Consider the following 26,797-nt stretch of genomic DNA (forward strand, 5'->3'; position numbering starts at 1 on the left):
AAAGTAGTTTCATTTTTATATTTGCGGTATTTATTGAATTTGGGAAATCCCACAATCTCTACAAAGCTAACATTAGCTTCATTAACTGGCTGACTAAACAGGGACCAGAAAATGTCTCTGTTGCTTAAAGATGTTGACGTATAGAAGCTAAATCTATCCGTTAAAAAAATGTTATATCTTAGTTACAACACGATAGAGCTAGCAAAGGCGTTTTGTGTTTATATGTGTGGTATTTAATCAGTTTGGGAAAGCCTACGATCTCTACAAAGCTAACATTAGCTCAAGTTGGCTGGCTGACTAAACAGGGAGAGACTAGAAATCCTCTCTGTTGCTTTTATTATTTTGAGAGGGAATTGCCCCAGAATATGAATACTTTGATTATAACTTTTATTTTGTTGGTGACCGTTGTTGTATGATAACTTCACTTTAGTAATGCTTACGGACCTTGCATCCGCATTACTGTGGTGCCAATAATGACGTTAAATCACACCCTCTCGTGTAATATTGCTTCGAGAATGTGCAGGAGGGTCGTAGACCGTGTCACAAATGTCTGTTATCACACTGACAATAACTTTTGACTTTACCTTGTAATAAATGTGTTAATATTTAAAAAAAATGTTTTATTCAGGATCAGGCCCAAAACTGCTGCCGTGGTTCGGGCTCGGGTTGGGCTTGGACAAAAACTATGCGGGTTCATGTAGGGTCTGCCCTGATTATTTGGGCCCAATCATAGCTCTAGTGTCCAAGCCATTTTTCCAAGCCATTGTGGGAAATGTTGAGGGCGACATACAGTACATGTACACCTTGAACTGGGACACTTAAAGCTCCTACAATAATTTTCTTGTTAGATTAACAATGGATCACATGATTTCTTGTACGTAAAGGGGGTTGTTCATAGTTACAACCCCACAGAAATGTTAGCACCCAACTCTGCAGCTCCCCTCAGCTCTATGGCGCTTTTTGCGTCTTTCAACTTATTGTTTTAGTTTTCTGGCCTGCAACTATACGGTGTTAGTTCGCTCTCACCGCTCTCATCAGCATTGTTTTTGGCTACAGCAGTTTTCAGCAAACAATCTCTAAAAACCCACTGTACACTTCCTGCTCAGCAGACAGACATAGTTAGAGACATAGTGGAGCATTTAGCAGCTAAAGAGCCAGATATTTCCCTCAGGAGTTGGTAGAGACCAAAAACAGAGCAAAAACAGTGAATATTAGAATTACATTTATCAGGTTGACACAAACACGTCTCCAAAGAAATGCTAATGTTGCTCCATCTCTCCTGGGATGTGTAGGCTATGTGCAAGTGTTTGCTAATAGGTTCAACTCATAAAGTGATGACATGTTGGTGTTGTGTCCATAGCTCATTTCTGCTGCCTTCATGCAGACAACATATCAGTTATTGCAGGTTTAAATACAATGGTAAAAATAAAGGGTAAAAATAGAGCACAGTCATTTCAGAACCAGCCTCTGACTCCATGGCAAAATTATACTTCCTGTTTGCATCAAACAAAGCATTTTTGGGAACTAGAGTGCCAAAACTCCAATGTGGTTGTCCCAAATAGAAATAAAAGTGAAACGCAGCAACAACGAAAATTTCAATAGGGTTCTAAAAAATGAAAGTACAGTAAAAGTTTGGTGTTGAAAGTGAATTTCTCTTCTTCACGGAAAACGTTCACTAAACTTTAACCTGCTAAATGTTGACAGTGAGGATAAGTCAGAGGAAAGCTCTGTTTGGACATCAAACACACACACACACTGACACTGACTAATAGATGATGAGTTAACCGGCCTCTCAGTACCTTTTCTTATCAGTAATGTTTTTGGCAGCCTGAGGGCCATTGCAGCTCGGACTCGCAGCACACATCTCCAACAGAGAACAAACACAGGCAAAAAGATAATATTCTCTGATCAATAGATTGTATTGTAATCGGTGATTGATCAAAAGAGAGGTTGGGCAGTGATATATACGGACATCCTGGCAAACCGCTCACCGCTGTGTTTGTCTCCAAGCGATCAGCGGCAAGTGATACGAGATGATCAGGTTTCCTGCTCTCAGAGATAAAAAGCAGCTCAGAGATAAAAGATTGAGTGTCCATATACTTTTGGCCATATAGTCTTCTTCTTTTTTTGCCAATTCTTCCTACCCAGTTTTATTGTTTTATTTCTTTTATGTTTATGTTTACTTTTTCTGTTCTATCTGCTGTTATTATTCATTCCTATCTTTATTTTCTCTTTATTTTCTTTCTTTTTTCCGACATGTTTCTGCCTGCTCTGTTCAGCTAAACCTGTCTCCATTAAAGGCCGTAATATCTACAATTGGATGCCATCCATCCAATATGAAACATAATCCAATAACAGACAGATTGAGCTTAATGAATCCAGTTATGTGGCACAATCAAATAGAGGAGGATTCCCTTCAAACCCATCTGTCTGATACACATCGCACTGGCTGCTTTTAATGCTTTTACCACCAAATCTGCACCAGGTGAGCAAGAGAGAGAAATAAGAACAATTTGACCATCAAAAAGTGCTTTGTTTTCTAGGTCATGCTTTGGTTTGGACTCAGTCAGCACAAACAGTACAAATGATAAGACAAAAGGTCAACAAAAGAAATACAATGTGCGTAGGTGAGATAAAGAAACCCAAAGATCATCCCAAGAAGAAAAGGAAAAAAAATCCAGGTGTCTAACAAATAAATCCAGCTTTCATATGAGTGAGGTAAAACATAATTACAAAGCTTTCCACATGTAAATCCAAAATCTTACCACTTTCAACACGTTCTGTGGAAAAACCTGCTCCCAACAGAATTTAAAAAGGCAACATGTTGCAAGGAAGTCAATTAATTACAATGGAATCACCACAATCAGCAAAGATGCGCAGAGATGAAATAAATAAGCACAAATCTTTTCCATCAAGTTCAACTTTAACACATGGATTCATGCTGGAGAATCCAAAACAGAGGAGGCTATTGTATTAGCTATATTGCACCATCCAACTTTATAAATCATTGCTTTGCTAGAGACGCAGCATGGTCTGCAAGCGGTTATGAGACAGTAGATGATGTTACAAATTTGTCTCTTTAATAAACTCCAGTGAACATATCACAAGGCTTGCAGAGATGCCGATGCTTTGCAACAATGTGTCATACAGCCTTGCACATCAATAACCTGATTGGTACGGTGGCCCTAAAAGCTCAACATACACGTGCAAAGCGACAAAACACAAGCAAATGAACATCTTTACTAATTTCTTTTACTTGAGAATAGTGAAATTAATGTTCGCTTTTAAAAAACCTGTAATCACAATCTAACCTCAACCACAGCGTGGTTGCCATGTGCAGATATTTGTAGAGAGAAATTCAGGATTTTGCAAAATTGTCCGACATCAACCTCCTTACAGATCATACTTATACCTTTCAATTTCTGAGTTATTCATTCGCATGTAACATTGCACATTACAGTGTATATGCTATTATTATCATCATCATGAGCCATACTGCTTGTCTCTCTCTTTCTCCCTGTTGTATAATGTCTCTCTCTCCCTACCGCTCTGTCTACCCCCCCTCCCCCCTTCGTCTCTTCCAGGAACTGGTCTGGATCAAGTTCCTGCAGATCAATGGAGATCTGGGTCCGCAGCGTTTACGTTATCGTTGCCAGTATTAATGCTCTTTTAATCTGCTCGGGATTACAGCCATCGATCCACATCATGCACACACACACACATACACATGCACGGTGAAGCCCAAAACTGCTGTTTCACACACACACACACACACACACACACACACACACACACACTGACTCCCAGACTGAGTGAGAAAGACCAAAATTACAGAAAACAACAACGTGAACAGAGACAGGAGCAGGAAGGACAACAAACACAATGTGCGTCTACTTCCTTGTTTGTGTTCGCTTTCAGTATCTGACCATCAGAGTATTGATTGGTTATAGATACACATCAGCACATTTACATACAGAGAACTGTCAGCTGAAGGCGCAAACAGAAAATAACACAGACTAGATAAAAGTATATAATTGTTGTCATAATATATAATATTGGTCTTGGGGGGAAATTGTCGGGTCTCTATCTGTAAAGTGTCCTGAGATATTATACGATTTGACACTATAAATAAAATTGATATTATATTATATTGTATATTGTTGTTGGTTTGTCTTTAAGCAAAAACAACAATAATAGCAATACTACTAATAGTAATAATAACAATTATAAATAGATGTTAGGCATTAGTAAGAGTTAAAAATATGTTTCTATTCAATTCGATTTCAATTCAATTTTATTTATAGTATCAAATCATAACAACAGTTATGTCACAGATAGAGTAGGTCTAGACCACGCTCTATAATTTTCAAAGACCCAACTTCCTTTTATTATTAATTTATTTTCATCACATTATATTAAATCTTATTGATTTACTGGTGATGGTTTTTATTGATAATAACAACTGTTATTATTATTAATATATAGAATATCACATTCATATATTTTTTTCCATCTCCATAGGATATTATTGTTTTCCATTAATATAAATGAAAAGTTGACCATTTATTTGAGATTTGAATTTAAATAAGATTTTTATATTAAATTGTTTTAATTATTACTGATTATATATATATTAACATTTAACCAGTATAATAATAATCATAATCATTAAAATATAATTGAAATGTTGTTATTTATGGATGTATTTGTTTGTTCGTCATCCCCAGAGGTAAATACAAGATTTTTTCCAGACACAAGGTCAAAGCGCAGCTTCACCATAAACCCTGCGTGCTGCCTGACAGCTCTGTCCCGCCTGTCGTCGTTCATTACGCCTCCGGACAGAGTTATTTCAGCAGCGCTACGACACCAATACTAATGAACCTGAGGGAGGGAGCGACAACGTAAGGAAAGAAACAAGAGAGCAAAGATAGAAAGAGTAAGAGAAAGAGAATTCAAAAACAAGAAGACATGAAAACCAGAGAAAACCAACAAACAACGACTGAATGGGATTAAGAAGTGACATTCAGTTGGCTCAGCCCATTTGAACAATTTGCTCTACGTACAATTCAATTCTATTAATTTTATTAATAGTGTCAAATCACAACAGGAGTTATCTCAGGGTCACTTAAAGCCGCCTATACATGATAGGGCGCAGAGCAAAGAGGCAAAGCGCAGGAACGTTCTGGAATTGGTTGCGTTGAAAGGTCAAAGTGACTAGGTCAAAGTTTAAATAATTTGAACTTTGAGGGCAGCGCACAGCGGCAATTCCGAGCGGTGCGCGACGCCAGGGGTAGCGCAGCACCTAGTTGGCCGGCACCGCTCTCCCCGTAGGAAATCAATGGAACGGCCGGAGAACGATTTTGCTGCCTATCATGTATAGGCAGCTTTACAGATAGAGTAGGTCTAGACCACACTCTATAATTTACAAAGACCTAACAATTTCCCACAAGCAAGCACTTGGTGCGACAGTGGCGAGGAAAAACTTCCCTTAACACGCTGAAACCTCAGATAGAACCAGGCCCTTGGCCATCTGCTTCTGCCGGTTGGGACACAGAGACAGAGATACAGATATACAGAAATATAATTCATAGCAATTATAGCAGTTGGCATGATGTGCCGTGGCACTTTTAGTAACAATAAAGATAACAGAACTGTGACTAGTAGTAATAGTTGTAGCAGTGCAGGGCATAGCAGGGCGTTGAGCAGGACCACAGCAGAAGCTGCCAAAAACGACCTAGGTGCCAAGTCAACATAAACATCAATAAATTAATCCCACATATTATTTGAGACATATTGTAAACAAATAATCAGCCTCTGCTCTACATGTTCCTTCTAAACCCAGCACAACCTAAACAAGGCCTTATATCCAGACTTTCTTGTCCACCTCCATTCTAGGTAAGATCACACTAAAATTGCCCCAAGTTTCCAATATTGAACTGTGAATTGAAGGTATTCTTCAAGTGCACTGCTCAGCTGTGAACTCTTACAAAATACATCAGTCTATCCTTTTGCTAAACCAAAATCAGTGTGCTGCCAATTATGATCTGGATCTGAGGATATCATGAAACATGTTTCTTTGTCATGGCTGTTGATGTGTTTTTATCTTTGTACTATGTGTGTAATTGTTGTCTAACTCTGTGTGTACTTTTTTTTTCTATTTTTGAGCAGAGCTGCTTGGGAACGCAAAATGAATTTCAGTTTAAACTGACAATAAAGTTGTATCATATCGTATTAATTGGACCTGAGATGCTGACACCATGAACAAATATATAGTGGATCGTTGTGAATTCATTCAATTGTGTTTTGTGTTAAATAATTCAAATAAACATAAGAAGCAACAACAATTGGTTGGTTGCAGATATGAGAAAGGGCTACCAATCATGCAAAACCAACTATTACGTTAGGGTTCCACACAGCGAAACACAAAGCAAATTTCGGCCAGCGAAATATTGCCTCGGGGACGCGGACCTAATTGGTTCTCGAGTGGTCCTCATTTGAATAAAGTTAAACTTTCGTCACCTTTGTTTCACTTGCCTCGATGATTCGCTCTCATCTCGCCCAATCAGGGCAATTTTCGTCTCCATTCAACCTCAATGAGAGCAAAGCGAAATTTCGCTGTGTGGAACCCTACCGTTAGTCAACCAATGCAGCTAGTTACTAATTTTAATGTGTCTTCTTATTTTGATAGACAAGCCCCTTTCACACATGCACTGCAAACCTGAAATTATTTAGACATTACCCAGCAGAGCTGTATGTGAGAACCTAGTCTATATCCACGATGTTCCACATCCGGGATTGCTTTCGTTCTGCCAAATTCCGCCGGATGTCACTCTTTTTGGATGTCTGTTTTCGGATGTCCCGTTAACTTCCTCTTTCTTTGTGTTGTAATTTTAAACTCCACTGGATTTATGAGGACTATGGTTAACTGCTCTTCAGATCTCTGCAGGATGAATCCAGACAGCTAGCTAGACTATCCGTCCAATCTGAGTTTTCTGTTGCACGACTAAAACAACCTTTGAACGTTCACGTTCCACCAAAACAAGTTCCTTCCTGACGCTATTTTGCAGCGGCACCGTGGCTACGCTCGGCGCTTAGCACCGCCCAAGACGATTGTGATTGGTTTAAAGAAATGCCAATAAACTAGAGCATGTTTTTCTCCCATCCCGGTTGCTTTGTGGACTCGCCAGACCCTTCTCCGCAGCGCTGTGGCAAGATTAGTAAGAACCTAAATGTCCAAATCAGCTCCCTAAGTCTGTGTAATCTCTGATTGAGCCCAAAGTGAGAGAATTCACAACTAATGATGACGTTTCTGTCGGCCAGCACAAAAACGGAGGACAACAAACATCCAAGGGTAAAGAAGGAGGGTGATTTACACAAAGACGTTAACCAAAATGTTTAACTGGAGAGACAACGAGATTCGGGAACTTCTGTTTTTAATGGTGCCAAAATCGTCAGACAAAATCAAGAAACGACAAGAGACTCAGTTATTTATGACCAAATTACAAACCGACGCAATAACGCAGAATAATCCGTGTCATGTCCTGTGTCCTGCACGCGTTTCCCAGCGTCAACCCTCATCTAAACTAAATCAAAACCATTTCCAGTAAGTAAGAACGCATCTGAGATGGACAATCTCCTGGTATGTGCTACATGTGAGAAAGGGCAACTTTGGACAATGTCAGGACCTTATTTGTCGGAGTTTATATGTGAAAACGGCTGTAGTGTCTGTTCTTTTAAAAGCATTGCATTTTGTCAACAGTCTTGGATGCACTGTAGTTTTTAGCGAACATTACTTAAACACTAGTATATTATTAACAACAGGACTGATGGGAAATGTAGTCTTTAAGAAAGATGGGTTTTTAACAATACCACTGTTGAGATACCACTAATGCACTTCTTTTAAAATGCAAATAATAATAATAATAATAATAAATTATGTGAAAAAAATGATATATATGGTTCTTTAAGCATGATTCAGAGTTGCATTCCTGTCCTCCCCTGGAAGTGTGTGTTTGTGTGTGTGTGTGTGTGTGTGTGTGTGTGTGTGTGTGTGTGTGTGTGTGTGTGTGTGTGTGTGTGTGTTTGTGGCTCTTACTGATTGTGTGGTGTGTATTCTCTGTGCGCTCTGCTTCGATGAGCTCAGAGTCCAGGTGTCACGTTTGATTTGACCGGCGTAATAAAGCGGCGACAGGACCATTTTCTCCTCTGAACCCGAGCCGCTCAGTTGGCCCCAGCAACACTTCTACCTCTCCAACACCGCCGGCGCACCATAATTGGTGTGGACAGACTTAACCAAAAATCACTACGCTATTCCTCTGATTTTGTTATTGGGAGCTGCAGTAAGGTTGTAAAGAGTCTGAATGCACAAGGCTGATGTTTGGAGTTTACCGATTTGATAAAAAGCTTGGTGCCTTTGCTGAAGGAATATGATGCAGTCAGAGTCTCTATAGTCTACATACAGTAAATGACATACATGTAGAGGCAAAAACTTGCAATGCGTTGCAGGCGCCACTTCAGAACCTTGTCTCCTCCTGGTATTAACCTGCAATCTGTATCTGCAAACGGTATCTAGATAATAACATCTGATCTCAGGCCTTTGCATTTACACAGAATATCTGCATATGAATTAATCTGTAGGCAAACGGACAGGATTTTTCCATTTGTAGTGCATTTGTAGCAAAAGAAGCAGAGCACCTTGGCCAAAAATGCAATCTCTGAACCCAATGGCTATTGTCTGACCATGATTTAGCTTTTTATTAGCTTTTTAAAAAATGTATCTGCATTTATATTCAGAGAAACAATCCGGTTGTAAACATTGGTAAGCTCACTTCTAATTTAACACCATCAGATGTTTTTTATTCATAAACATGTAATCTTCAGCCCCAACCGACGCTGACTCAAGTGACATCACTTAATGCAATTCATCAGACTTTTTAAAGCTCTCTCTGGAGCCACAAACGTTTTTATGCAACTTTTTTCACATATGCAGTAGTACTCCCCAGCGCCTGTAAACAGACTTTGTCACGTCTCAGTTTCCCAACTCCAAAACTGCAATCGACAGGATAGGACAGAGATAACAATGTCTGTCAAATCTTCTCACGCTGACAAACAAACAAACATCAAAAAGTCTCCTCTCAGCAGCCTGAAATCCATTATTACAGATCAATATCAGCCTGTGAATATGGAGGTCAGAACAGAAACCCTGAAAACAGACATAAAATGTATTCCAGTTTTGAAACTGTAAGGCCAAACACACGCACACGCACACACACACACAAATACACACACACACACACACACACACACACACACACACACACACACACACACACACACAGACACACACACACACACACACACACACACACACACACACACACACACACACACACACACACACACAGTAACTGCTGGTAATCTGTGTCATAAAGCAGGGTCCGGCTCATAAATAATGCACTGTGTCTGCTTGCAGCAGGATGCGTAAAATGGAAAATATTTAGGTTCAGTCATTCAGATTTTCAGCACAATTTAACTCTAAGTGGACTCTTCTCAGTCTGTTCTGTAACATAAAAGACATTATAGGATAAGTCTGGTGATATTCCCTGGTTTTCATTCAAGTCAACAAACCCCATGTAAAGAACCAGCAATGAAGTGATCGCTAATGAGTATTGTGTGTGTATCCAAAGTCTGATATATCTTTTTTCTCTGTGCCACAGAGCTCCACTGTTGTCCAAGAGCTGTTAAAATTGTTCCTTCATTACGAGGAAAAGCCTTCCAGCAGCTCAAAGTGCATAATCCCTCTCTCCGCTTTTAATGTGAAACATCTGTAGTGAATGTTGATTTTCTTGACAGCAATTTAACAGCAATGGAAAAAACGGATAAGTAGAAGTGTTTTCAATGAACAGAAATGACAGTATGGTGTTAAAAAAGTAGTACTACATTACTCTGTTGGTGTACTGATGGAATTACTGTAGTACTGTGGAAATGTACATTATACTGAATTAGCCATGTCAACTATTAGAGTACTTCCCCTGTGTTTTTTCATTTGTGTTTACCATGGCTCCTATTCCATGACTCCAGCTTTTATATGAGCTATTCTATTCTAACACTGATTGTTGTATTTTCATCCATAATTCACTTGGAGTCACAGTTAGGCAGCATCCTCCAACCAAACAATGGACTCCTCCTCCTCCTCTCTCTCTCTCTCTCTCTCTCTCTCTCTCTCTCTCTCTCTCTCTCTCTCCTTCCCTCCCTCCATTTTGCCTGGTTAACCCGGCTGCGAGGTGAAGAAGAAGTGAAGTGAGCAGACCGAGGCAGGTCACGCCGAGATTCCCATCAATAATTCATTGGGCCGCTGCTGCCTCTGCTCTTGTGTTCAATTCCCCTGACGATCACATAATACCTCCCCCCAAAAGAGAGAAAGAGAGAGGTCCAAGGGAGGAGAGAGATGGCGAGAGAAAGAAATAGATTTAAAATGAAGAAGGAGAGGAGAAGGAGGCATGGAGGAAAGGCTCCAGAGAGACATTTAGACAGATTAGTGTTTCTTTTATCATAGTATACTGTCTAGTAATTTGCATACCATTTTTTGTCTTTTTCTTCAAAATTCTGAATTCCTACACTTTGTAAACCTTGTAAAACCTGCTTTGGTAATACTGTACTTAGACTACATGGCTAAAATCATGTGGACACCAAAACAGGTACCTCTGTACCTGACAAACAGCCAGTTTGGGCTTGAAATGTAAAATGTAATGTAAAAGGGAACGTTCAATAGTGTACCGAGTCTTTGGCGGGCAGAAATCACCCAAACATTACACCCATATGTAATAGTTAAAGTGTCATTTTTATTTAATTGTCTGAGTTATGTTTTTTTTCTGGTTAATTCTAAGTTATTTATTAAGTTTGGTAAAGTTATACTGAGGAAGGTGGCTGTATATTAATAATTATTAATCAGTTGTATGCAGGCTACAAGGAGCCTTCTACAGAAATGGAATTTACTGTATATGGTAATAAGGGGTCTCGTTGCTGGTGTTGTGTGTAATGCAAGAGCACATTTTAACTGACCTATTTTTTTTATTTTATTTAAGTACCCTTTTGCATAAGTACTTTTACATGAGTACACTATTCTAGTACTCTTTCCACCTCTGCTTAATGCCATCAATTACTGTTCTTCCTTATACTCCTGTCCGCAGTGGTTGAAAATACCGCAGCCTCTGTGATGCTAAATGCTTTTATCATGGATCTATGGAGGATATTTTGAGTCATAATTCAAATTAAAGTCTGCCAAACAGTAAAGTGCAAATGCTAAAAAAAAAAATAGTTTTACTTTTTTTGTTTTTATTTCACGTTTTTCATTGTCACTTTACATTTTCACATTTATCATTTAACATTTTGACTTAACTTTTAACTTAACAATTTCCTTTTTTTAAAGTAAAAATTATGGCCTGATTATTACTAGTAGTGCAGTAAAAAAATTATCTTTTTAATTCAATCTCTTTTAATTTTTTCTTTGGACTTATCATTTTAATTATGACCAAAAATATTCTCCATACAAAGCACTCTGTAATTTTTGTTTTTAAAAGTGCAACTTTATATAAATAGAACTTAACACATTTACATAATTACTCTGACCTGGAACACTGCAAAGATAAATGAGAGAGAGAGTGAGGAAGGGGGAAGGAGTCGGCCTGCTGCTACTGATTATTTTGATTATTGATTAATCGCTTGGTCAATAAAGTGATTAAAAATAACTCAAATTGACAATCACTGTTACCTAAAGCTCAATCTGACATCTTCAAATGTCTTGTTTTGTCTAACAAAACCCCCCAAAACATTCAATACAATTCTATAATACAAAGGAAAACAGCAAAATCTTCTTAAGATCAAGAGAGAATGTTTTTCATTTTTAAAGCAAAAATGACTTAAGCAAAAATAGGCGCTATTTAATTTTTTGACGATCGACAAATTCAATAATCAACTAATCATTTCAGCTCTATGCGGGACTACATCAAAAGAGTCATTTAGAGAAGAAGACAGATTTTGAGAGAGACGAGTAAAGAGGAAGTTAACTGAAAGAGAGAACATGTTTCAATGTTGTGAATGTACACAACATGAATGTGGATAATGTAACAGCAAAAGAAAACCCAAAAATATTCCTGTCTCCCAGCTCTCTCATTTCTTTCTTCCCCCTGCATGCTGCTCCACTCTCTCCTCTCTGCTAGTCTCAGGGTCAGGGGGATATTTGCTCCATCCATTGTCTGAGTGTTGCAGCTTTGACATTTGACCTCAGCTCTATTGGTTGCTTGTAGCGTTGTTGATCTAGGAATTGAGGCTCCCTCTGTTCATACAGTCATTTTAAAGTCACCGTGGAGAGAAGAGAGAGGGATGAAACGAGCAAAATGTGATGCCTGGCAAAAATAAAGCAAATAAAATTAGTAGAATCATACTGCAAGGAGTACCTTCACACAACTAGATGTGTTAGCATGTTTATGACGTAAAAAACCTAAACAATATTGACCCATTCTCTGTGAAACCGCAGGCTCCCAATTACAGTTCCATAGTCAAGCTGGAAGAAAGAAAACAATTCATATTTCTCTGCTTACCTAAAAATATCTTTAACATGGAGGCATCATGACCCCAACAACAATTTCAAAGGTGTCTGATTTACATGATTCAGAGGTCCAGTGCATATTAAGCCTATAGCTTAGCACAACGACTGGAAGCATGGGAAACTGCTTGCCTAGCTCCATCTAAAGAGAAAAACAAACCCTTCAAGAACTCCAAAACTGTCTGATTTACATGTTGTTTCTTGTTAGCTAACAAGCTAGTCACCAGTCCCTCCTGTAATCAGCTAGGTTTTTCCAGTCAATTTGTTTAGCTAGGCTAAACATGTTTTGTTCCTATCTGTTGTTGCTGAAAGCAGGAAAAAAGACTTCCTGAATTTAAAGCTCTACAAAGGCCAGCCTCTGACTTCACCCTGCTATTAGCCATGGAAAAAAGTTTGGCACCGTTTCATCAGATGCTTCTGTAGCTTTCCAGCTAGCAAGCTACTTACCAAACCACAATGTCTTATTTTTGCATTTCAACTTCAAAGAAAGACATATTATGAAAATCAGGCAGAGTAAATTAAAGTTGTTGGAATTGTTGGAGGTTCAATTTAAGTTAAGTAAGGCACACGGGTATTTTTATAAACAGAGTTTTTCCTCCTTCGACTAGCAAGCTAGTTTCCCCCATTTCCAATCTGTGTGCTAATCCAGGCTAAACACAGTTAGCCTCTAGGTTGTAGCACCTGGCTTTACTCAACAAAACGGACTCTTGACTCTTTAACTGGTGACTAATAAGATACAGCATGCAAATCAGAAAGCTTTCTATTTCTCTAACATTTAAAATAAAAAAGGGTTTTTGTGTATACATTAATGTAAGGAATCAACAAAGTAGCCTATAATTTTGGTATTATAACCAAAACTCTGGTACTGTAACTATTGGCTCAAAGCCCAACCCTAATAATGTTTTCAGGTTTGATTCGTGATTGTTGGACCTTTTGAAAAAGAGTGATTTTATTATCAAGGGGAAAGCAAATGAGTGCAGTTCCATCAGACAGCAGCATGAGTATGAGGCTGTCCAGTGTGTATCTGCACACTGACATTTTACACACAGGGCAACACAGATCCCATGAATGCTCCCCTGCTCTCCTACAGCTCCACCCTCCATAAACTGTCACTCATAGTATTTCTTATTAACATATATCGTGAAATACCAGCCCTGAAAATTTAAGAAGACCTAATGAAATAACAGTCAAATCCTGCATAGATAATCTCATCCACATTAGCATGTGCACACATTTCAAATATGAGGGTCTGAGCTGGACCAAATCCACTGACCGAATCTAGACTAATTAGAGGCAAAATTCCAATCAATGTTTTGAGAATCAGCTGTCCGTGCTGGGATGTTTGGATCTCCATTAATTGGAAAAAAGTAAAAGACAACATTGCCTATTTGCAGTGATTATTCTTTATAAGAGTCTATTCAACAAACACTGTTCAGCCACTTAAAACCATGTTACATTTACACCACAAATAAAACCACAATAAATCTCAGAACATTTTAAAAGGATACCAGACAGATATTACGAGCAAACATTGGAATATGATGCAGCCACCAAATATCAGAAACTACACCAGGATGTGTCAGATGAAACCATGGCAGATATATGATTTTAGAATACAATACAATCTCCATAACTCACTATGAATACATCACAAACGCATTGAGATCATAAATGTATAATGTAGGAATATTATAGAGATATGATAAATGAAATAAAATGGTTTTACAAAAAGTTATTATGTTGGTTAATACCAACATAAAAACTTTGTTTTAGATATAATGTAGGAATATTATATATGGCAGAAAATACGGCGCTGTTTTATTCACTTAAGTTTATATTTACTATATGAAATAAAGGGAAGACTTATTGGATTATTATTACTGATAGTTATACTGCATACAAACAAAGACACCATGAGTTCATAGGTGTTTGGGTTGTATTTGAAATGTCCTTATATAAATATATAGGAATACATTTAATATTCAATGCTTAGTAGAATACCCAATATTAATTTGCTATGAATAAACTAAATCACCCAACTTTATGCAACTATAAATATTTGGAACAGAGCCTCCTGCATCTACTCTGTCACATATTTGTTGTATATATATTTTTTCTTCTTATTTATCTCTGGTCTGTTTCTAGTGTTGTTGTAATGCTAAATGTTTTATCTTGATACAGCTAAATGATTGATACTTTATTAAATAGATTGACACCACGAGTAATGAGGTAATTATAAGATTATAATGGAATTATTATAGCCATTTGAACTAAGGCATAATTACAATTTATTTGTATTTATATATATAATATTTTAGGAAAGCTATGGTGCACAGTAAACTCCACATAGGTTGTGTCTATTAAATTACCAGTACATTTTTTATAATTTTTTTCTTATATAATTTAGATTTGTCATTTCTATAGGTTGTCTTTTTGACATGTATATGTTAAATGACAACTTATAGAAATGTGACACGAGTGTGCTTTATTTCAAAGAGTACATGCAGGTATGATACAAATTGAAATAACACACCATGTGTCACGGTGTTGAAGGAATGTATTTTAATTTGAATGTACCTGCTTTAACCTGGATTATCCCCTGAGTTTTAGTACTGCTTTCCAGGGAGTCTTGGAAAATATATATATATATATATATATATATATATATATATATATATATATATAAAAAATAACTGAAGAAGTTAAAAAGGTTTATGCTAAAGGTTTTTTTATATGATAGGCCTACCAGTAGAAGCACACTTTATGATAGGACCGTATTGAAAATGAAGTAAAACACTGTCCAGTTATCTCCTAAATGTAAACTTTGGATGAAATTGTTTTGCTTTGTTTTAAGCCGCATGACAATGAGGATTTAAGGTAATTTTCATTTTTTCATACTTAACTTTTTAAAGAGGTTTTTTGTCAGACAGAAAAATACAGAGAATTTCCTCAACCCATAAATGAGGATTAAATCCTTGAGTTTATTGGAAAATTCATTGTCTTTTACTGAACAGCAATGAATATAATAAAGTTTCGTCATTCTACATAATTTCAAATATTAAAGAATTTATATAAAAATAATTGCATTTAATATTTATTCCATCATGCCTCTCACTGCCTCACACTCTCTCAGCAATAATAATAAGATTTTTGTCTCGATACATATATTTATTTTCAAATCTCTTGTCTGTACGTAATAGTTATGTTTTTGTCCCTATCTTTGTTCAGCTGTGTTGACCTAACGTTTTGTGTCTATACAGTAGTCGCAACTTGCGAGCTACTGACAACCAGAGTCAAATTAAGTTGATTGTGAAAATGCATATACAGTACAATATTGTGATGCTCTAATAAAGGACGCATGATACAATATTATACAGATTTCTGCATCCTGCTTGCCCAAAATTAGGAGTATCAAAAGTTGTGCACAGAAAGCCAGTTGTTGAATACTGGAGCACGTCTTGATCCAGTATGACCAGTAAAATGTAGTGAAGCAAAGTGAAATTGTGATTGTGAAGCAAACTGCTTTAAAACTGGAAAATAATATTGATGCTTGTAAAGATCATGGTATTTCAAAATATCCCAAGACAGCTCTTCTAGGCATCATTCCAGAAAGGCTAAGATCTATTTGTTACAAATCTTACTGTTGGCCACCTTTAAATGTATTGTAATTCGGTGTTTGGAACTTGACCTCATACACAGTATGGATTCAAGAGTTTGGAAATTCATGAGATAGAGCAAATAACATTTGTCTCTGTCCGACTGTTTCTTTATGGGTTGACAAAATTCTCTAACTTCTTAAAACCCAACTTATTTTTTATGTTCTTTCTTTATTTTGTATGATATGTGTTTTTATTCTTGGTTTCGATGTTAAGCACTTTGGATACCTGCTGGTTGCTGTAAAGTGCTATATAAATAAAGTTTGATTGATTGATTGATTATTTTGAAAAAATGTCAAAAGCGACCACATCCACTATAGGTTCCAAGAGCTCTAATTTATGAACAGTTAGAATCCTGTGCAATAAGGTAATTCAACATGTCCTTCACTTTCTTTACACCTACATGCATACATGCTGCCCTCCTCCTGTTTTATTTTAATTTGGCTTTTGTTTTTATTACCTGTGAATGTATTTGTTTCTTTGAATTTGTGTATGTGTTTACGTAGGCCTATATATATAGAAAAAACAAACAAGAAAAAGGCAGTTGCTGTAATCCAGAAACTGGATTATGAACTAAAAAGGGAGATTCAAACTATAGGTTTACAGAATTTAAAATTGCCATTAAAAACGCCTCTGTTAAATACATTAAATTTGATCAAATCTTTCGATAAACTTGCCACAGGCAAACAAAACCCCACAGCAATGTAAACTGTTGCAATATTCCTAAAAACTGAATATAATCCACTCTCATGCTGATCCTTTTTATGTTGCTCGGTCCCTGCTGCTGCTGCTGCTGCTGCTGCTGTCTCCTGCAGACAATAAAGGCGTGTTGTTGGGACAGAAACCAGGTTCCTCACTAGAGGGGGCACCGGACCCACTGATGCTACAAACCTTCATGTTTATGTCACAGCCGTCTGATCACTTCAAGCTCCTCACAATCAAACACAAATCCTCTTCCGAGCCTCTCAGCCTGCTGTGAATGCTTTCTCACACCTCTCTCCCTGCTAACACCATAAGAATACAATAAGCTGTAACAGGCTACTCACAGTAACAACACCAGCTGAATAAAGTAAAAAAGTATGATGCCACTGAATAACACTGATAAACATGTTCACCCCTTGATTGAATTAAGCCTAAAGTTAATTTAGGTGTAGTCTATATGCAATGAATGAATTTTTTCCCTCGAAATTCTGTGCTAAATTTCCAACTGTAAATACTTCTTTTTAAATGAAAGTGCTGTCTTTTTTATCTTTCCATTTGTTTTCTTATTTTTTATATTAGAATATATATGATTTGGGTATAAATTTGAGCAAAAATAATGAACTAATATTTAGTAAAAGTGCAGTATTTTCCCTCTAACGTGCAGGGACAGGAAAAATAATCTAGGTTACAGCACAGTGCCGGACTGTTGGAGGGAAATCCCGTGACCTTGTCATTTCCTATCGATCCCTTTTTGTTATTGATCAATAATGGTAATCATAACACCAGTGATTCTAAATAAATGTCTAAATTTGGGTGCTGTGCAGGAAAGGAGCCACGAAGAAACACCAAAACAAAGCCAGCAAATGATAAAAAGTGACAGTGGGGAAATCATTTGGGATTGTTTTATGGAGGAGGTTTAAATTCCTCTTCTTGTCCGACGGACAGAGCAAACCAAAACACCAGCATAAGCACCGCGGTTTGTTGTTTTCTTACCTGCCAGTCTGAGGGCCGACATCCTCTGAAATTCGGGCTCCTGCAGCCACTTCCACATCCTCCTGAAGGTCTCCCTGCCCGACTTAAGTTTACTCCAGGGTTTGGGGTTCCTCAGGAGATCCGACAGGGTCCCCTGGGAGCGACACAGCACCCTCTGGGCGAAGATGGCCTGGGGGATGCTGTACCTCTTCAGCTCCGCCGTGATCCTCTGCGCAACCTCCTTGGTGTTGATTTCCTCAAGCTGCCCCGAGCTGTTCACCCCCTGATTCCCCGAGGAGGAGGGCGGTCTTTCCCTGGTGGAAGCCAACACGGGCCCGTGGGATGGAGACTGGAGGTGGGGGTGGGGGTGGTGGCCCGCCGAGGACACAGCCGGGTGCCCCGGGTGGTGCATCCCGTTCAGGTGCGACATCATCCCGGCCGCCGGCCCACCGAGGCCTCGGTGCTGGTGGTGGTCCCCTCTGGCCAGCATTGAGGCGGTGTGGTGCGCGTCGAAGTTCAGCATCTTATCGTGGCCTCCGTGCGTCGTGTTGCCGTAATTGTGGAGACCCTGCTGGGTGTTGTGTATGGAACCCAGGCCGTTACCCAGCACCGGGGAAAGGCTCTGACCCATCCCGGACATGTGGTCCTTGTGGTACGGGCTGTAGAGGTTGTTCATGCCCGGTAGCCCCCGCTCGTCCCGCATCAGGGTGAAGCTCCCGCTCACGTTCCCGGAGAGCCGCTGGTGGTGGTGGTGATGGTGGTGATGGTGAAACTTGTCCGACACGGTGGAGATGGGGGGCAGCGGCTGCAGCGGGGTTAAGGTGGTGTAGGTGCCGCTCATCCCCATCCCGGGAGAGGACGTGTCGCAGGGCACGCTCATGGCGTGGTGCAGCGGCAGGGACAGCTCCGGACGGTACTCCCCGCTGCCGTCCAGTATCGTGGCCATGCCGGACACCATGGCAGAGCGGGATGACGCGGCGGCGGCGGCCAGGTCCTGGTGTATCCGCAGGGTGGCCGCCGCTGCCGCCGCTGCCCCGTGTCCCCCCGACGAGCTTCCGCGGCCGTGGTGCGGGCTGTGGCCGCTCATCAGCTCCACATCAGGGACCACGGAGCTCACGGAAACCCCGCCATGCAGGCTGCCAATGCCGTCCATTGTCATGTCCGTGTTCATGGCATAAGCGTCCAGGTCCTTGGCCAGGCATCGATAGGCGTTAGTGTAGGCAGTCTTCATTCATCTGTCCTCTCAGTCCATCGGGTCGAGCGGAATTATGTCTCCTTCTTCTCCTCCTTTCTCTCGCTGCTTCTCCCCTGATGCGCCGGGATGGGTCAGTAGCCGTATTCCCCCTTTTTCCTCACTTCCTCGGTTGTTTCCTCGTCCTCCTAAGGCCTCTCCAGCTCGGTGTCTTTGTGTATTTTCCCCGGTAGGTGCACATAAAAAAAAAAAATGTTTTTATCTCGATCGTACGGGCCTGTGCGGTGGCTCCCCCATATCCAGCCCTCTCCTCCTCCTGCGTTACTCTGCTTCTCAGACGGGAGCTGTCCACGGTCCCCTAGCAGACCGCTCAACCCAACCTGCTGCGGGAGGAGGAGAGGGAGAAGCGGGCTCGGATGGAGGGGCGTCTCCCGCCTGACTGACGGTGCAGCGGACCAATCAGAGGGACATTGGGATTGGTACAAGGGGCCGACTGGCCAATCGGCGTCTTTGATGTATGCAGCGGTGTGGACTTTGAAGCTTCTCTGGGTGGGATTTCAACGAAAAATAATTTTGCATTGCTTTGAAACGATGCTAATAGGCTATTAGTTTTATTAGTGACTTGTCTGAAGGACTTAAATGTGAGTGCAAGGTGTCATATTCTGCTCTGTACTGTGGCATTTCTCCCTATTTAATATTATGATAGTAGGCCTATTATAAATGCACAATGCAAAGGCTAAATCATTAATTCAAAATCATTGAAGATGTAAGTGTGGATGTGGAACCAATATTTAATTTTTGTCCTTATTTAACTTTATCTTACTGTATTTCAACCTTGGCTAGCAAAGAAAATACATACTGTTTAGTATTCATAGCCTATATGATCATTTATAAAATACTATCGTGACTTTTCTTCACCAAACAGTTAGTAACAATTAGTAAACAATTTCACCACAAGGTCCATTTAGTAGGCTAGTTGTTCTGGAGCTTTTGATCATATCACATCATCTTCACCACAAGATGGACATTTTTAACAATTCCATGTGAACTGGACAACTTATAGGCTACATCTGCTTATGAAGATCAAGTGATATGAAAGAAAGCTCCAGAACAGCTACTTAATGGTCATTGTGAGGTTGTTTTCTCAGTGTTTTCTTATATAGACATTTATCGTACTAACTAACTAAGGTGGTCAATTCATCAATGCTACCTATACTGTATTTTACTGTGTACTGTATTTTTATATGAATAATTGATATTTCATTATAAATTAAAGAAACAAGAAAAAAAGGAAAGGGAATATAGAAACTTAAATTGAAAATGTGCTCTCAAATTCATAACAATCACTAGTTTTGCTATAAAATCACCAGGGATTTTTCTGTGTGCTGTATGTTATAGTCAGGCTGAGCAAAACGGCCTGATGAAAAATGTCCAGACTATTTAAAGGATCACCGGGACATGCATGTGATATTAATTCAGCCAACAGTGTCTGTGTGGAGAGTCAGTGATGTACGTCCTGCTGATCTTCACATTCACTATACTACTATACTAGATGCTGGTTTTACTGCTCTTCTTCTTTTTCTTCTTCTGCTGCTGCTGCTGCAAAGAAGCAATTTGCCCACAGGGATCATTAAAATTTGATCTCATCTCAGCTCTCATCTCATCACCTGCTGCTTCTGATTGTTGAGATAAAGTAAGGTGACAGGAAATAACACATGGTAAACACATGATCAAACCAGAACTGACATGATAGACAACAAAACCTCCCCCAACACTGAGGAACGGTTCCTTTTAATTTTTCCTTGCAAAGCGCCAATCCCCCAAAAGGTTTGTCTGTCCATCATTTGCCATAAGGTTTGATTTTTCCACAAAAAAACATACTTGTAACACTAGTTAATCTTAAAATTCCTGATTATCAGACTTTCCTTCAGCATAGCATCATATGAAATAAACTTGTATGAGGTGACATAAAACTAATTGTCATAATGTAAAATGACACAGCATTCATAACATGACCTTAAATGGCATGGCATAAAATAACATGACACTACATAACACAACCTGGACACAACTCATCTTCCCGAGGTCCAAAAAGTGCCTTGGAACCAGTGGTGGAGGAAGTACTGAATCTCAGTACTTAAGTAAAAGTACAAATAACCAGAGATATATTTACTAAAGTAAAAGTAAAAGTACAACAATGAAAACCCTACTTAAGTAAAAGTAAAAAGTACCTGATTTTAAATGTACTTTTAGTATTAAAAGTAAAAGTACTTGCATAACGATTTATTCTCTTAATGTCTATATTCTAATAATAAAAAAAGCCTGTATGGGCTGTGGCATTTTAATAAAGTTAGTTTTAGGTTAGTGTAATTGTGCTTACCATCTGTGGCCCAGTTTACATTCTGACTTACAATTTTGGTTATCTATCAGGGTGATCTGCATGAATCAACACTGATTCATGCATGTTCTGCGCGTGCCCGAGAAGTAATACAAAAAATTAAATGACGAACGCGTCACGTGGGTCTGGCTTCTCCAGCTGACCGATAATGGCGGCTTGTTCGAAACGAAGGCCGACGGCCCCTTCGACGGACGACGGCACGGAACACACCAAACAGACTCGAGTCACCGACCTGCCAGACTGTCCGACGGCCGATTATCGGGTTGGTGTGTCAGGGCCATATGTGTGGAGCTTTCTGTTGAAGCCGCTATCGCATCGGTATTGAACAAACTTGGACTATATTTTTGCTAAAAGAAGAACAATCAACTGCACTTGAAGCTTTTCTTAAGATGAAAGATGTGTTTGCCGTATTCATAATATACCAGCTCCTCTCTGCACGGTGTAGTCTGTTTACATTTTTCTGTCGCTCGGATGTCCTTATGTGCTGTGATTGGCTGGTAGCCTACTACTGTGCTGTTATTGGCCATGGGGTACCTGGTCACTCAGCACTATGTCACATGTTGAAAACCTGTTGACAACGCCCCATGGAAATCGAAAATGAACTGAGAGGTTTCAGACTAATTCTCATTTGCGATTTGGTCTCACAATCAAGGGCATCAAGAATCTCCACCAATTTGTTTTAAAAAAAACCCATAAGGGTAAAATGTTCCCAGGGAGGATGCGACTTATTCCACTGAGGCTTCTTGTTTATCGACCCATGACCTCTTATTTTGCATTATTTTGATTTGACATGATTTTATTTTACGTTATTTGTATTGTATATGTTTTACAAAGTTTTGGATAAGTAAGAAGCATTTTACGAAACGTAATACGACATCTACAACTGTGTACAAATATGGGTCTAAAGCCCTGCTCGTTAGCGGAAGCACTATCTTCCGGCAGCCCAAAATAAAACTCAGACACTTCAGCACTGCTGCTGGAAAAAATCCTAGGGGCACTGATATGACATAATATAATACCACATGACCTCTTATGACGTGAGATGAAACCACATTTTATAATAGGACTTGACATGACATGACAAGTATGACATTACCATAGAACACAATACATATGATATGACGTGGCATTACGTGACATGGTACGGCACAACACGAAATGATGTGCAACATCAACACATGAGCATCAATACAGTAACAGTTTGGTCTGTTGTGTGGTGTTTGACAGATGTTTGCAGCTCTGTAGCTCACAGTGTTGAGTTCAGACTGATGCAGTGTAAATTATGTGTTGGTGTGTGTTGGGATGTTATCGACAGTCTCTGGGTGGAGTGATGAGTGTGGGAGCTGCATTGAAAGAGCATTATGGCCTGTAGCTGGTTCACTTTACAATTCATTACACTTCCAAGGACAAATGACTGCTAAATAACTGTCTGCCTCTCTCTGTCTCTCTGTCTCTCTGTCTCTCTCTCTCTCTCTCTCTCTCTCTCTCTCTCTCTCTCTCAACAACAAAAACAATCACACTTATTTCATATTAAATTACTAATGATCGGACTCCCTTTTTCATCGTACATTATGATAAAACACAACAATGACACCAGGGTTGATTGTAATATAAAAGTTAAAGACACTCTTCATCTTCCATACAACAAAATAACTAGATGTTCTTTAGTTCAATTACTGACTTTTCCATAATGTTTTATGTATTACAGTATACTCAATCAAGAAATACATGTATTAGTATAAGTACAATATGTCCATGTTGTATTTATCCTATTACGGTTTGGGCTATTTTTCTGGTTGTTCTTTTAATAATCAGACCAAATTGCCATGTGGTCATTTTTGATAGAAGACGTTCCGATCCTTAATTGTGATAATAAAACTCTGATGTGGGGGGATTGAGGAAACAGAAGTTAATAAGCACAACACCAAACATATTTGAATCACTAAAACAAGTTGGAGATGTGGAAATCCATTCAGATATCTGGAAAAGCCTTAAAAATGTTTGCATTGAAACAACACTCTTAAAGATTTCTAGTTCTCAGAGTATTTTAACACACTTTTGCACCTTTACAGATACAGAGACCGAATCTTTGTATCTGTAATCTGTGACTTATTATGGAGGCATCAAATATCCTCACAATGCTTCAGTTTGAATGTTCTGTATTAGTTTTGTGACTGTAAAAAGATTGATGTTCATTAAGACATCCTCATTACCATTACCATTCTTTGAAATGATGCAAAATCTTCTTTGAATGTTACAAGTCCAACACATTCTCACTCCCATACGGACGTTTGGTCAGGTGCCTTTGTCGTTGTTAATGACACTAAAAGTCTCCTTTAGCGTCATATAACGTGCTTTAACTAAACGCGCTTGGTCGTGACTATTGGCGTCCCTTTTGACGTAGTTAGGTTAAGGAAAAGCTTGTGGGTGGGCTTACGTTTCTGTGACTCGCGGGAAGAATGGGATGGTTGGGTTTAGGAAAAGGTTGTGGGTGGGCTTCGGGGTTCGTGTCCCGAGTGTCATAGAAGCCCATGACACTCGGGACACGAACCCCGGTCTCCTGGGTAAAAGTCCTGTGTTTGACCCATCCACTCATCCACCCTACCTCCCTACGCGGAATTTCCCCCTTATATACTACTCGCTAAACCCTGTGTAGATGCTGCTCTCCACGGTATGTTCTACAAACACGCTAAAGGGCGCTTTTTTCGTTGCTTCAGACGCTGACAGCCACTATCCAAACGGCCGTATTTTACGTGTTCGGAGTGAGAACAGGTTGACAAGTCAGTTGTTGCTTTATTTGTGGGTCTGTAATTTTCTAATATGATCATTTCCAGGAATGAACTATGTAATTTGATAGTAATTAAAGGAAAAAAAGTTTCTTTAAACCCAAGTAAATATTCATTTGTTACCTAATTACACTGGAAACTCCACATATATTGAATTGTAATCTTGCCTGTAGCAACATTTGACATGTTTTGCACTAACTAAAATTCTTTATATACGGTAGCAATTATTTGGAATTAAGTAATTGGAAGTGAAGCAACTGAACACTATATTGCCTATATTATCCCTAACACATTTTATGGTTCTTTTAAGGATATTTCTTGGAAAATCCTATTAAATTACAGACCTGTATATTAGCAACAGCAGATAGCTGTCCGAGGTTTCTGTCTGTGAAAAGGAAGTTTTTCCTCTCCGCTATCGCGAGGCGGGTATGGCTGCAGCCTGGAGCGTCCCATGTCAAGCCGTCCCGTCTCATGCCGTCTCGTCTCATGCCGAGGCGTGTCCAACGGTAAGTTCAGAGGGTCAAAAATACGAAATCGAATTATTTTCCAGATGGAGATACGGGTAAGTTCATGGGCGTCAGTTTGGTTTGAAATGTGTTGGTGACAGAGACGCAAATTTGGAAGTACATTTCCAGAAGTGCTGGGTACAATGACGCATTAATTTTTTTTTTCTCTTTCGAGCAGGTCATGTTTGAAAGACGCTGTCCTGTAGCTAATGAATAAAAACGTGGTTTAATGTACGTAAACAATGATCAATGATTACCAAATGTCTCTCTCATATTGCTCCTCATAACCACTGAAAACTGTCAAAAAATCCAACCCAAAGTGCAATTATTATGGACGTTATCTGACATCTGACGCGTTTCTGCTTCACATTTTCAGCAGGGCAGCGGAGCGGCTGTGGGTTGACTCCCCACGGTTCTCATGGGCTTTATAAGTCATAATGTGAAAAAGCTTAACGTGGTTTAATGTACCTAAACAACGACCAATCATCACCACATTTCTGGTTAGATTTGATTTTTTGACAGTTTTCAGTGGTTATGAGCAATATGAGAGAGACATTTGGTAATCATTGATCATTGTTTAGGTACAAGCTTTTTCCTCGCCATAGGCGCCAATGAAGAAGAAAATGTTAATCGTGAGAACTTAATCGTTGGATTTCGGTTTAGTTCTTTTGACAGGCTTAAGTGTTCATTATAAGATATGGCCATGAGAAATTTGGTGATGATTGATCGTTGTTTAGGTACACCATACATTAAACCACGTTAAGCTTTTTCACGTTAAGCAGAATGTCCCGAGAGAGAGAGAGAGAGAGAGAGAGAGAGAGAGAGAGAGAGAGAGAGAGAGACAGAGAGACAGAGAGAGAGAGAGATTTTTTTTGCATCTGTCGCTCAAGAATTATATGTGTTATGGACTTTTTTTTAACTAAATTGAGCTAGAGGTTTTCAAAAAAAAGTGGTGGGTACAAAATGACTCATGATGAAATCTGGTAGGTACGCGTCCCCACTGTCCCCACACCGAAATCGACGCCTATGGCACGTTTGTTGCAATCAATTGAAAAACGTTTAAACTGTTAAAGTAACAATTTTAGCCATACATATAGTTTGCTGATTTCTGGATGTTATTGTTGTGTCCCTGATGTTAACGTACATTTGATGAAACCTGCATCAGCATTGGTTGACATTTGTTAGCGAATATTATAACTCTATACCTAGAGCAATTTATGGTTGCAGACAAATATGGTTTCTTTGTGTGATTTTCCTTAAGGTACACTCAGTGTCTTTAAAAAAAATTAAGTATTAAAGTAGTAAACGCCAGCTTTTTAAAAAAAAGTAGTAAACGCCAGCTTTTATTTTGAAAAGTAGAAGCTCGGTGACGGCACCAGGCGGGACGGCATGAGACAGGACGGCATGAGATGGGACGCTCCAGGCTGCAGCCATACAGTCTTGGAAATATTGGGTCTCTGTAAATTATAGAGTGTGGTCTAGACCTACTCTATCTGTAAAGTGTCTTGAGATAACTCCTGTTGTGATTTGACACTATACATAAAATTGGATTGAATTGAACAGAGTGTTACCAAATTCACTGAGCCTGAGTGATGCACGGAAGGATGAGGCGATATAAAAAGCAGAAAAGAAGGTGGAGGAGATGGAAAAGGAAGAGATGGGGAGGAGGAGCAGGATGGGTAGTTGGGCAGATGTTGCTTTGTTTAAAGACTGTTGGGTAATTAAGGACAGAAGACCAGAGGCCTGACCCATTTTCTCCTTTTGATCAGCTGTCAGAGAGACAGGCAGGGGGTCTGTCTGTCTGTCTGCCTGCCTGTCTGTCTGTCTGTCTGTCTGTCTGTCTGTTTCCTCTTGAAACCTTTAGCTGTCTTGCTGAGGGAAGCTGATTTGAGAGGTCACTGCCATTTTATGTTCCACATGACGTTCCACAAACCAGAGAGAGGAAGTGGGAGCTAAGAGAGGAGCAAGAAATACAAAAGAA

The 26,797-nt window shown here is 39.3% G+C and overlaps 1 protein-coding gene across 2 annotated transcripts in view; it reads right to left on the minus strand.

The window, feature by feature from the left end:
* The window catches only part of onecut2 (one cut homeobox 2), a 50,978-nt gene extending 31,297 nt beyond the window's left edge, over window positions 1-19,681 (minus strand). Inside the window, exon 1 of one of the 2 annotated variants that reach the window (XM_031277492.2) lies at window positions 17,956-19,681. In XM_031277492.2, the coding sequence (XP_031133352.1) occupies window positions 17,956-19,165 (1,210 nt within the window). In that variant the 5' untranslated portion in view covers window positions 19,166-19,681. The remainder of the gene's footprint in view (window positions 1-17,955) is intronic. The other variant, XM_031277494.2, reaches the window with a different exon arrangement.
* Window positions 19,682-26,797: the final 7,116 nt, after the last annotated feature.

This window comes from Sander lucioperca, chromosome 14, assembly GCF_008315115.2.
Source record: "Sander lucioperca isolate FBNREF2018 chromosome 14, SLUC_FBN_1.2, whole genome shotgun sequence".
Classification (NCBI taxonomy): domain Eukaryota; kingdom Metazoa; phylum Chordata; class Actinopteri; order Perciformes; family Percidae; genus Sander; species Sander lucioperca.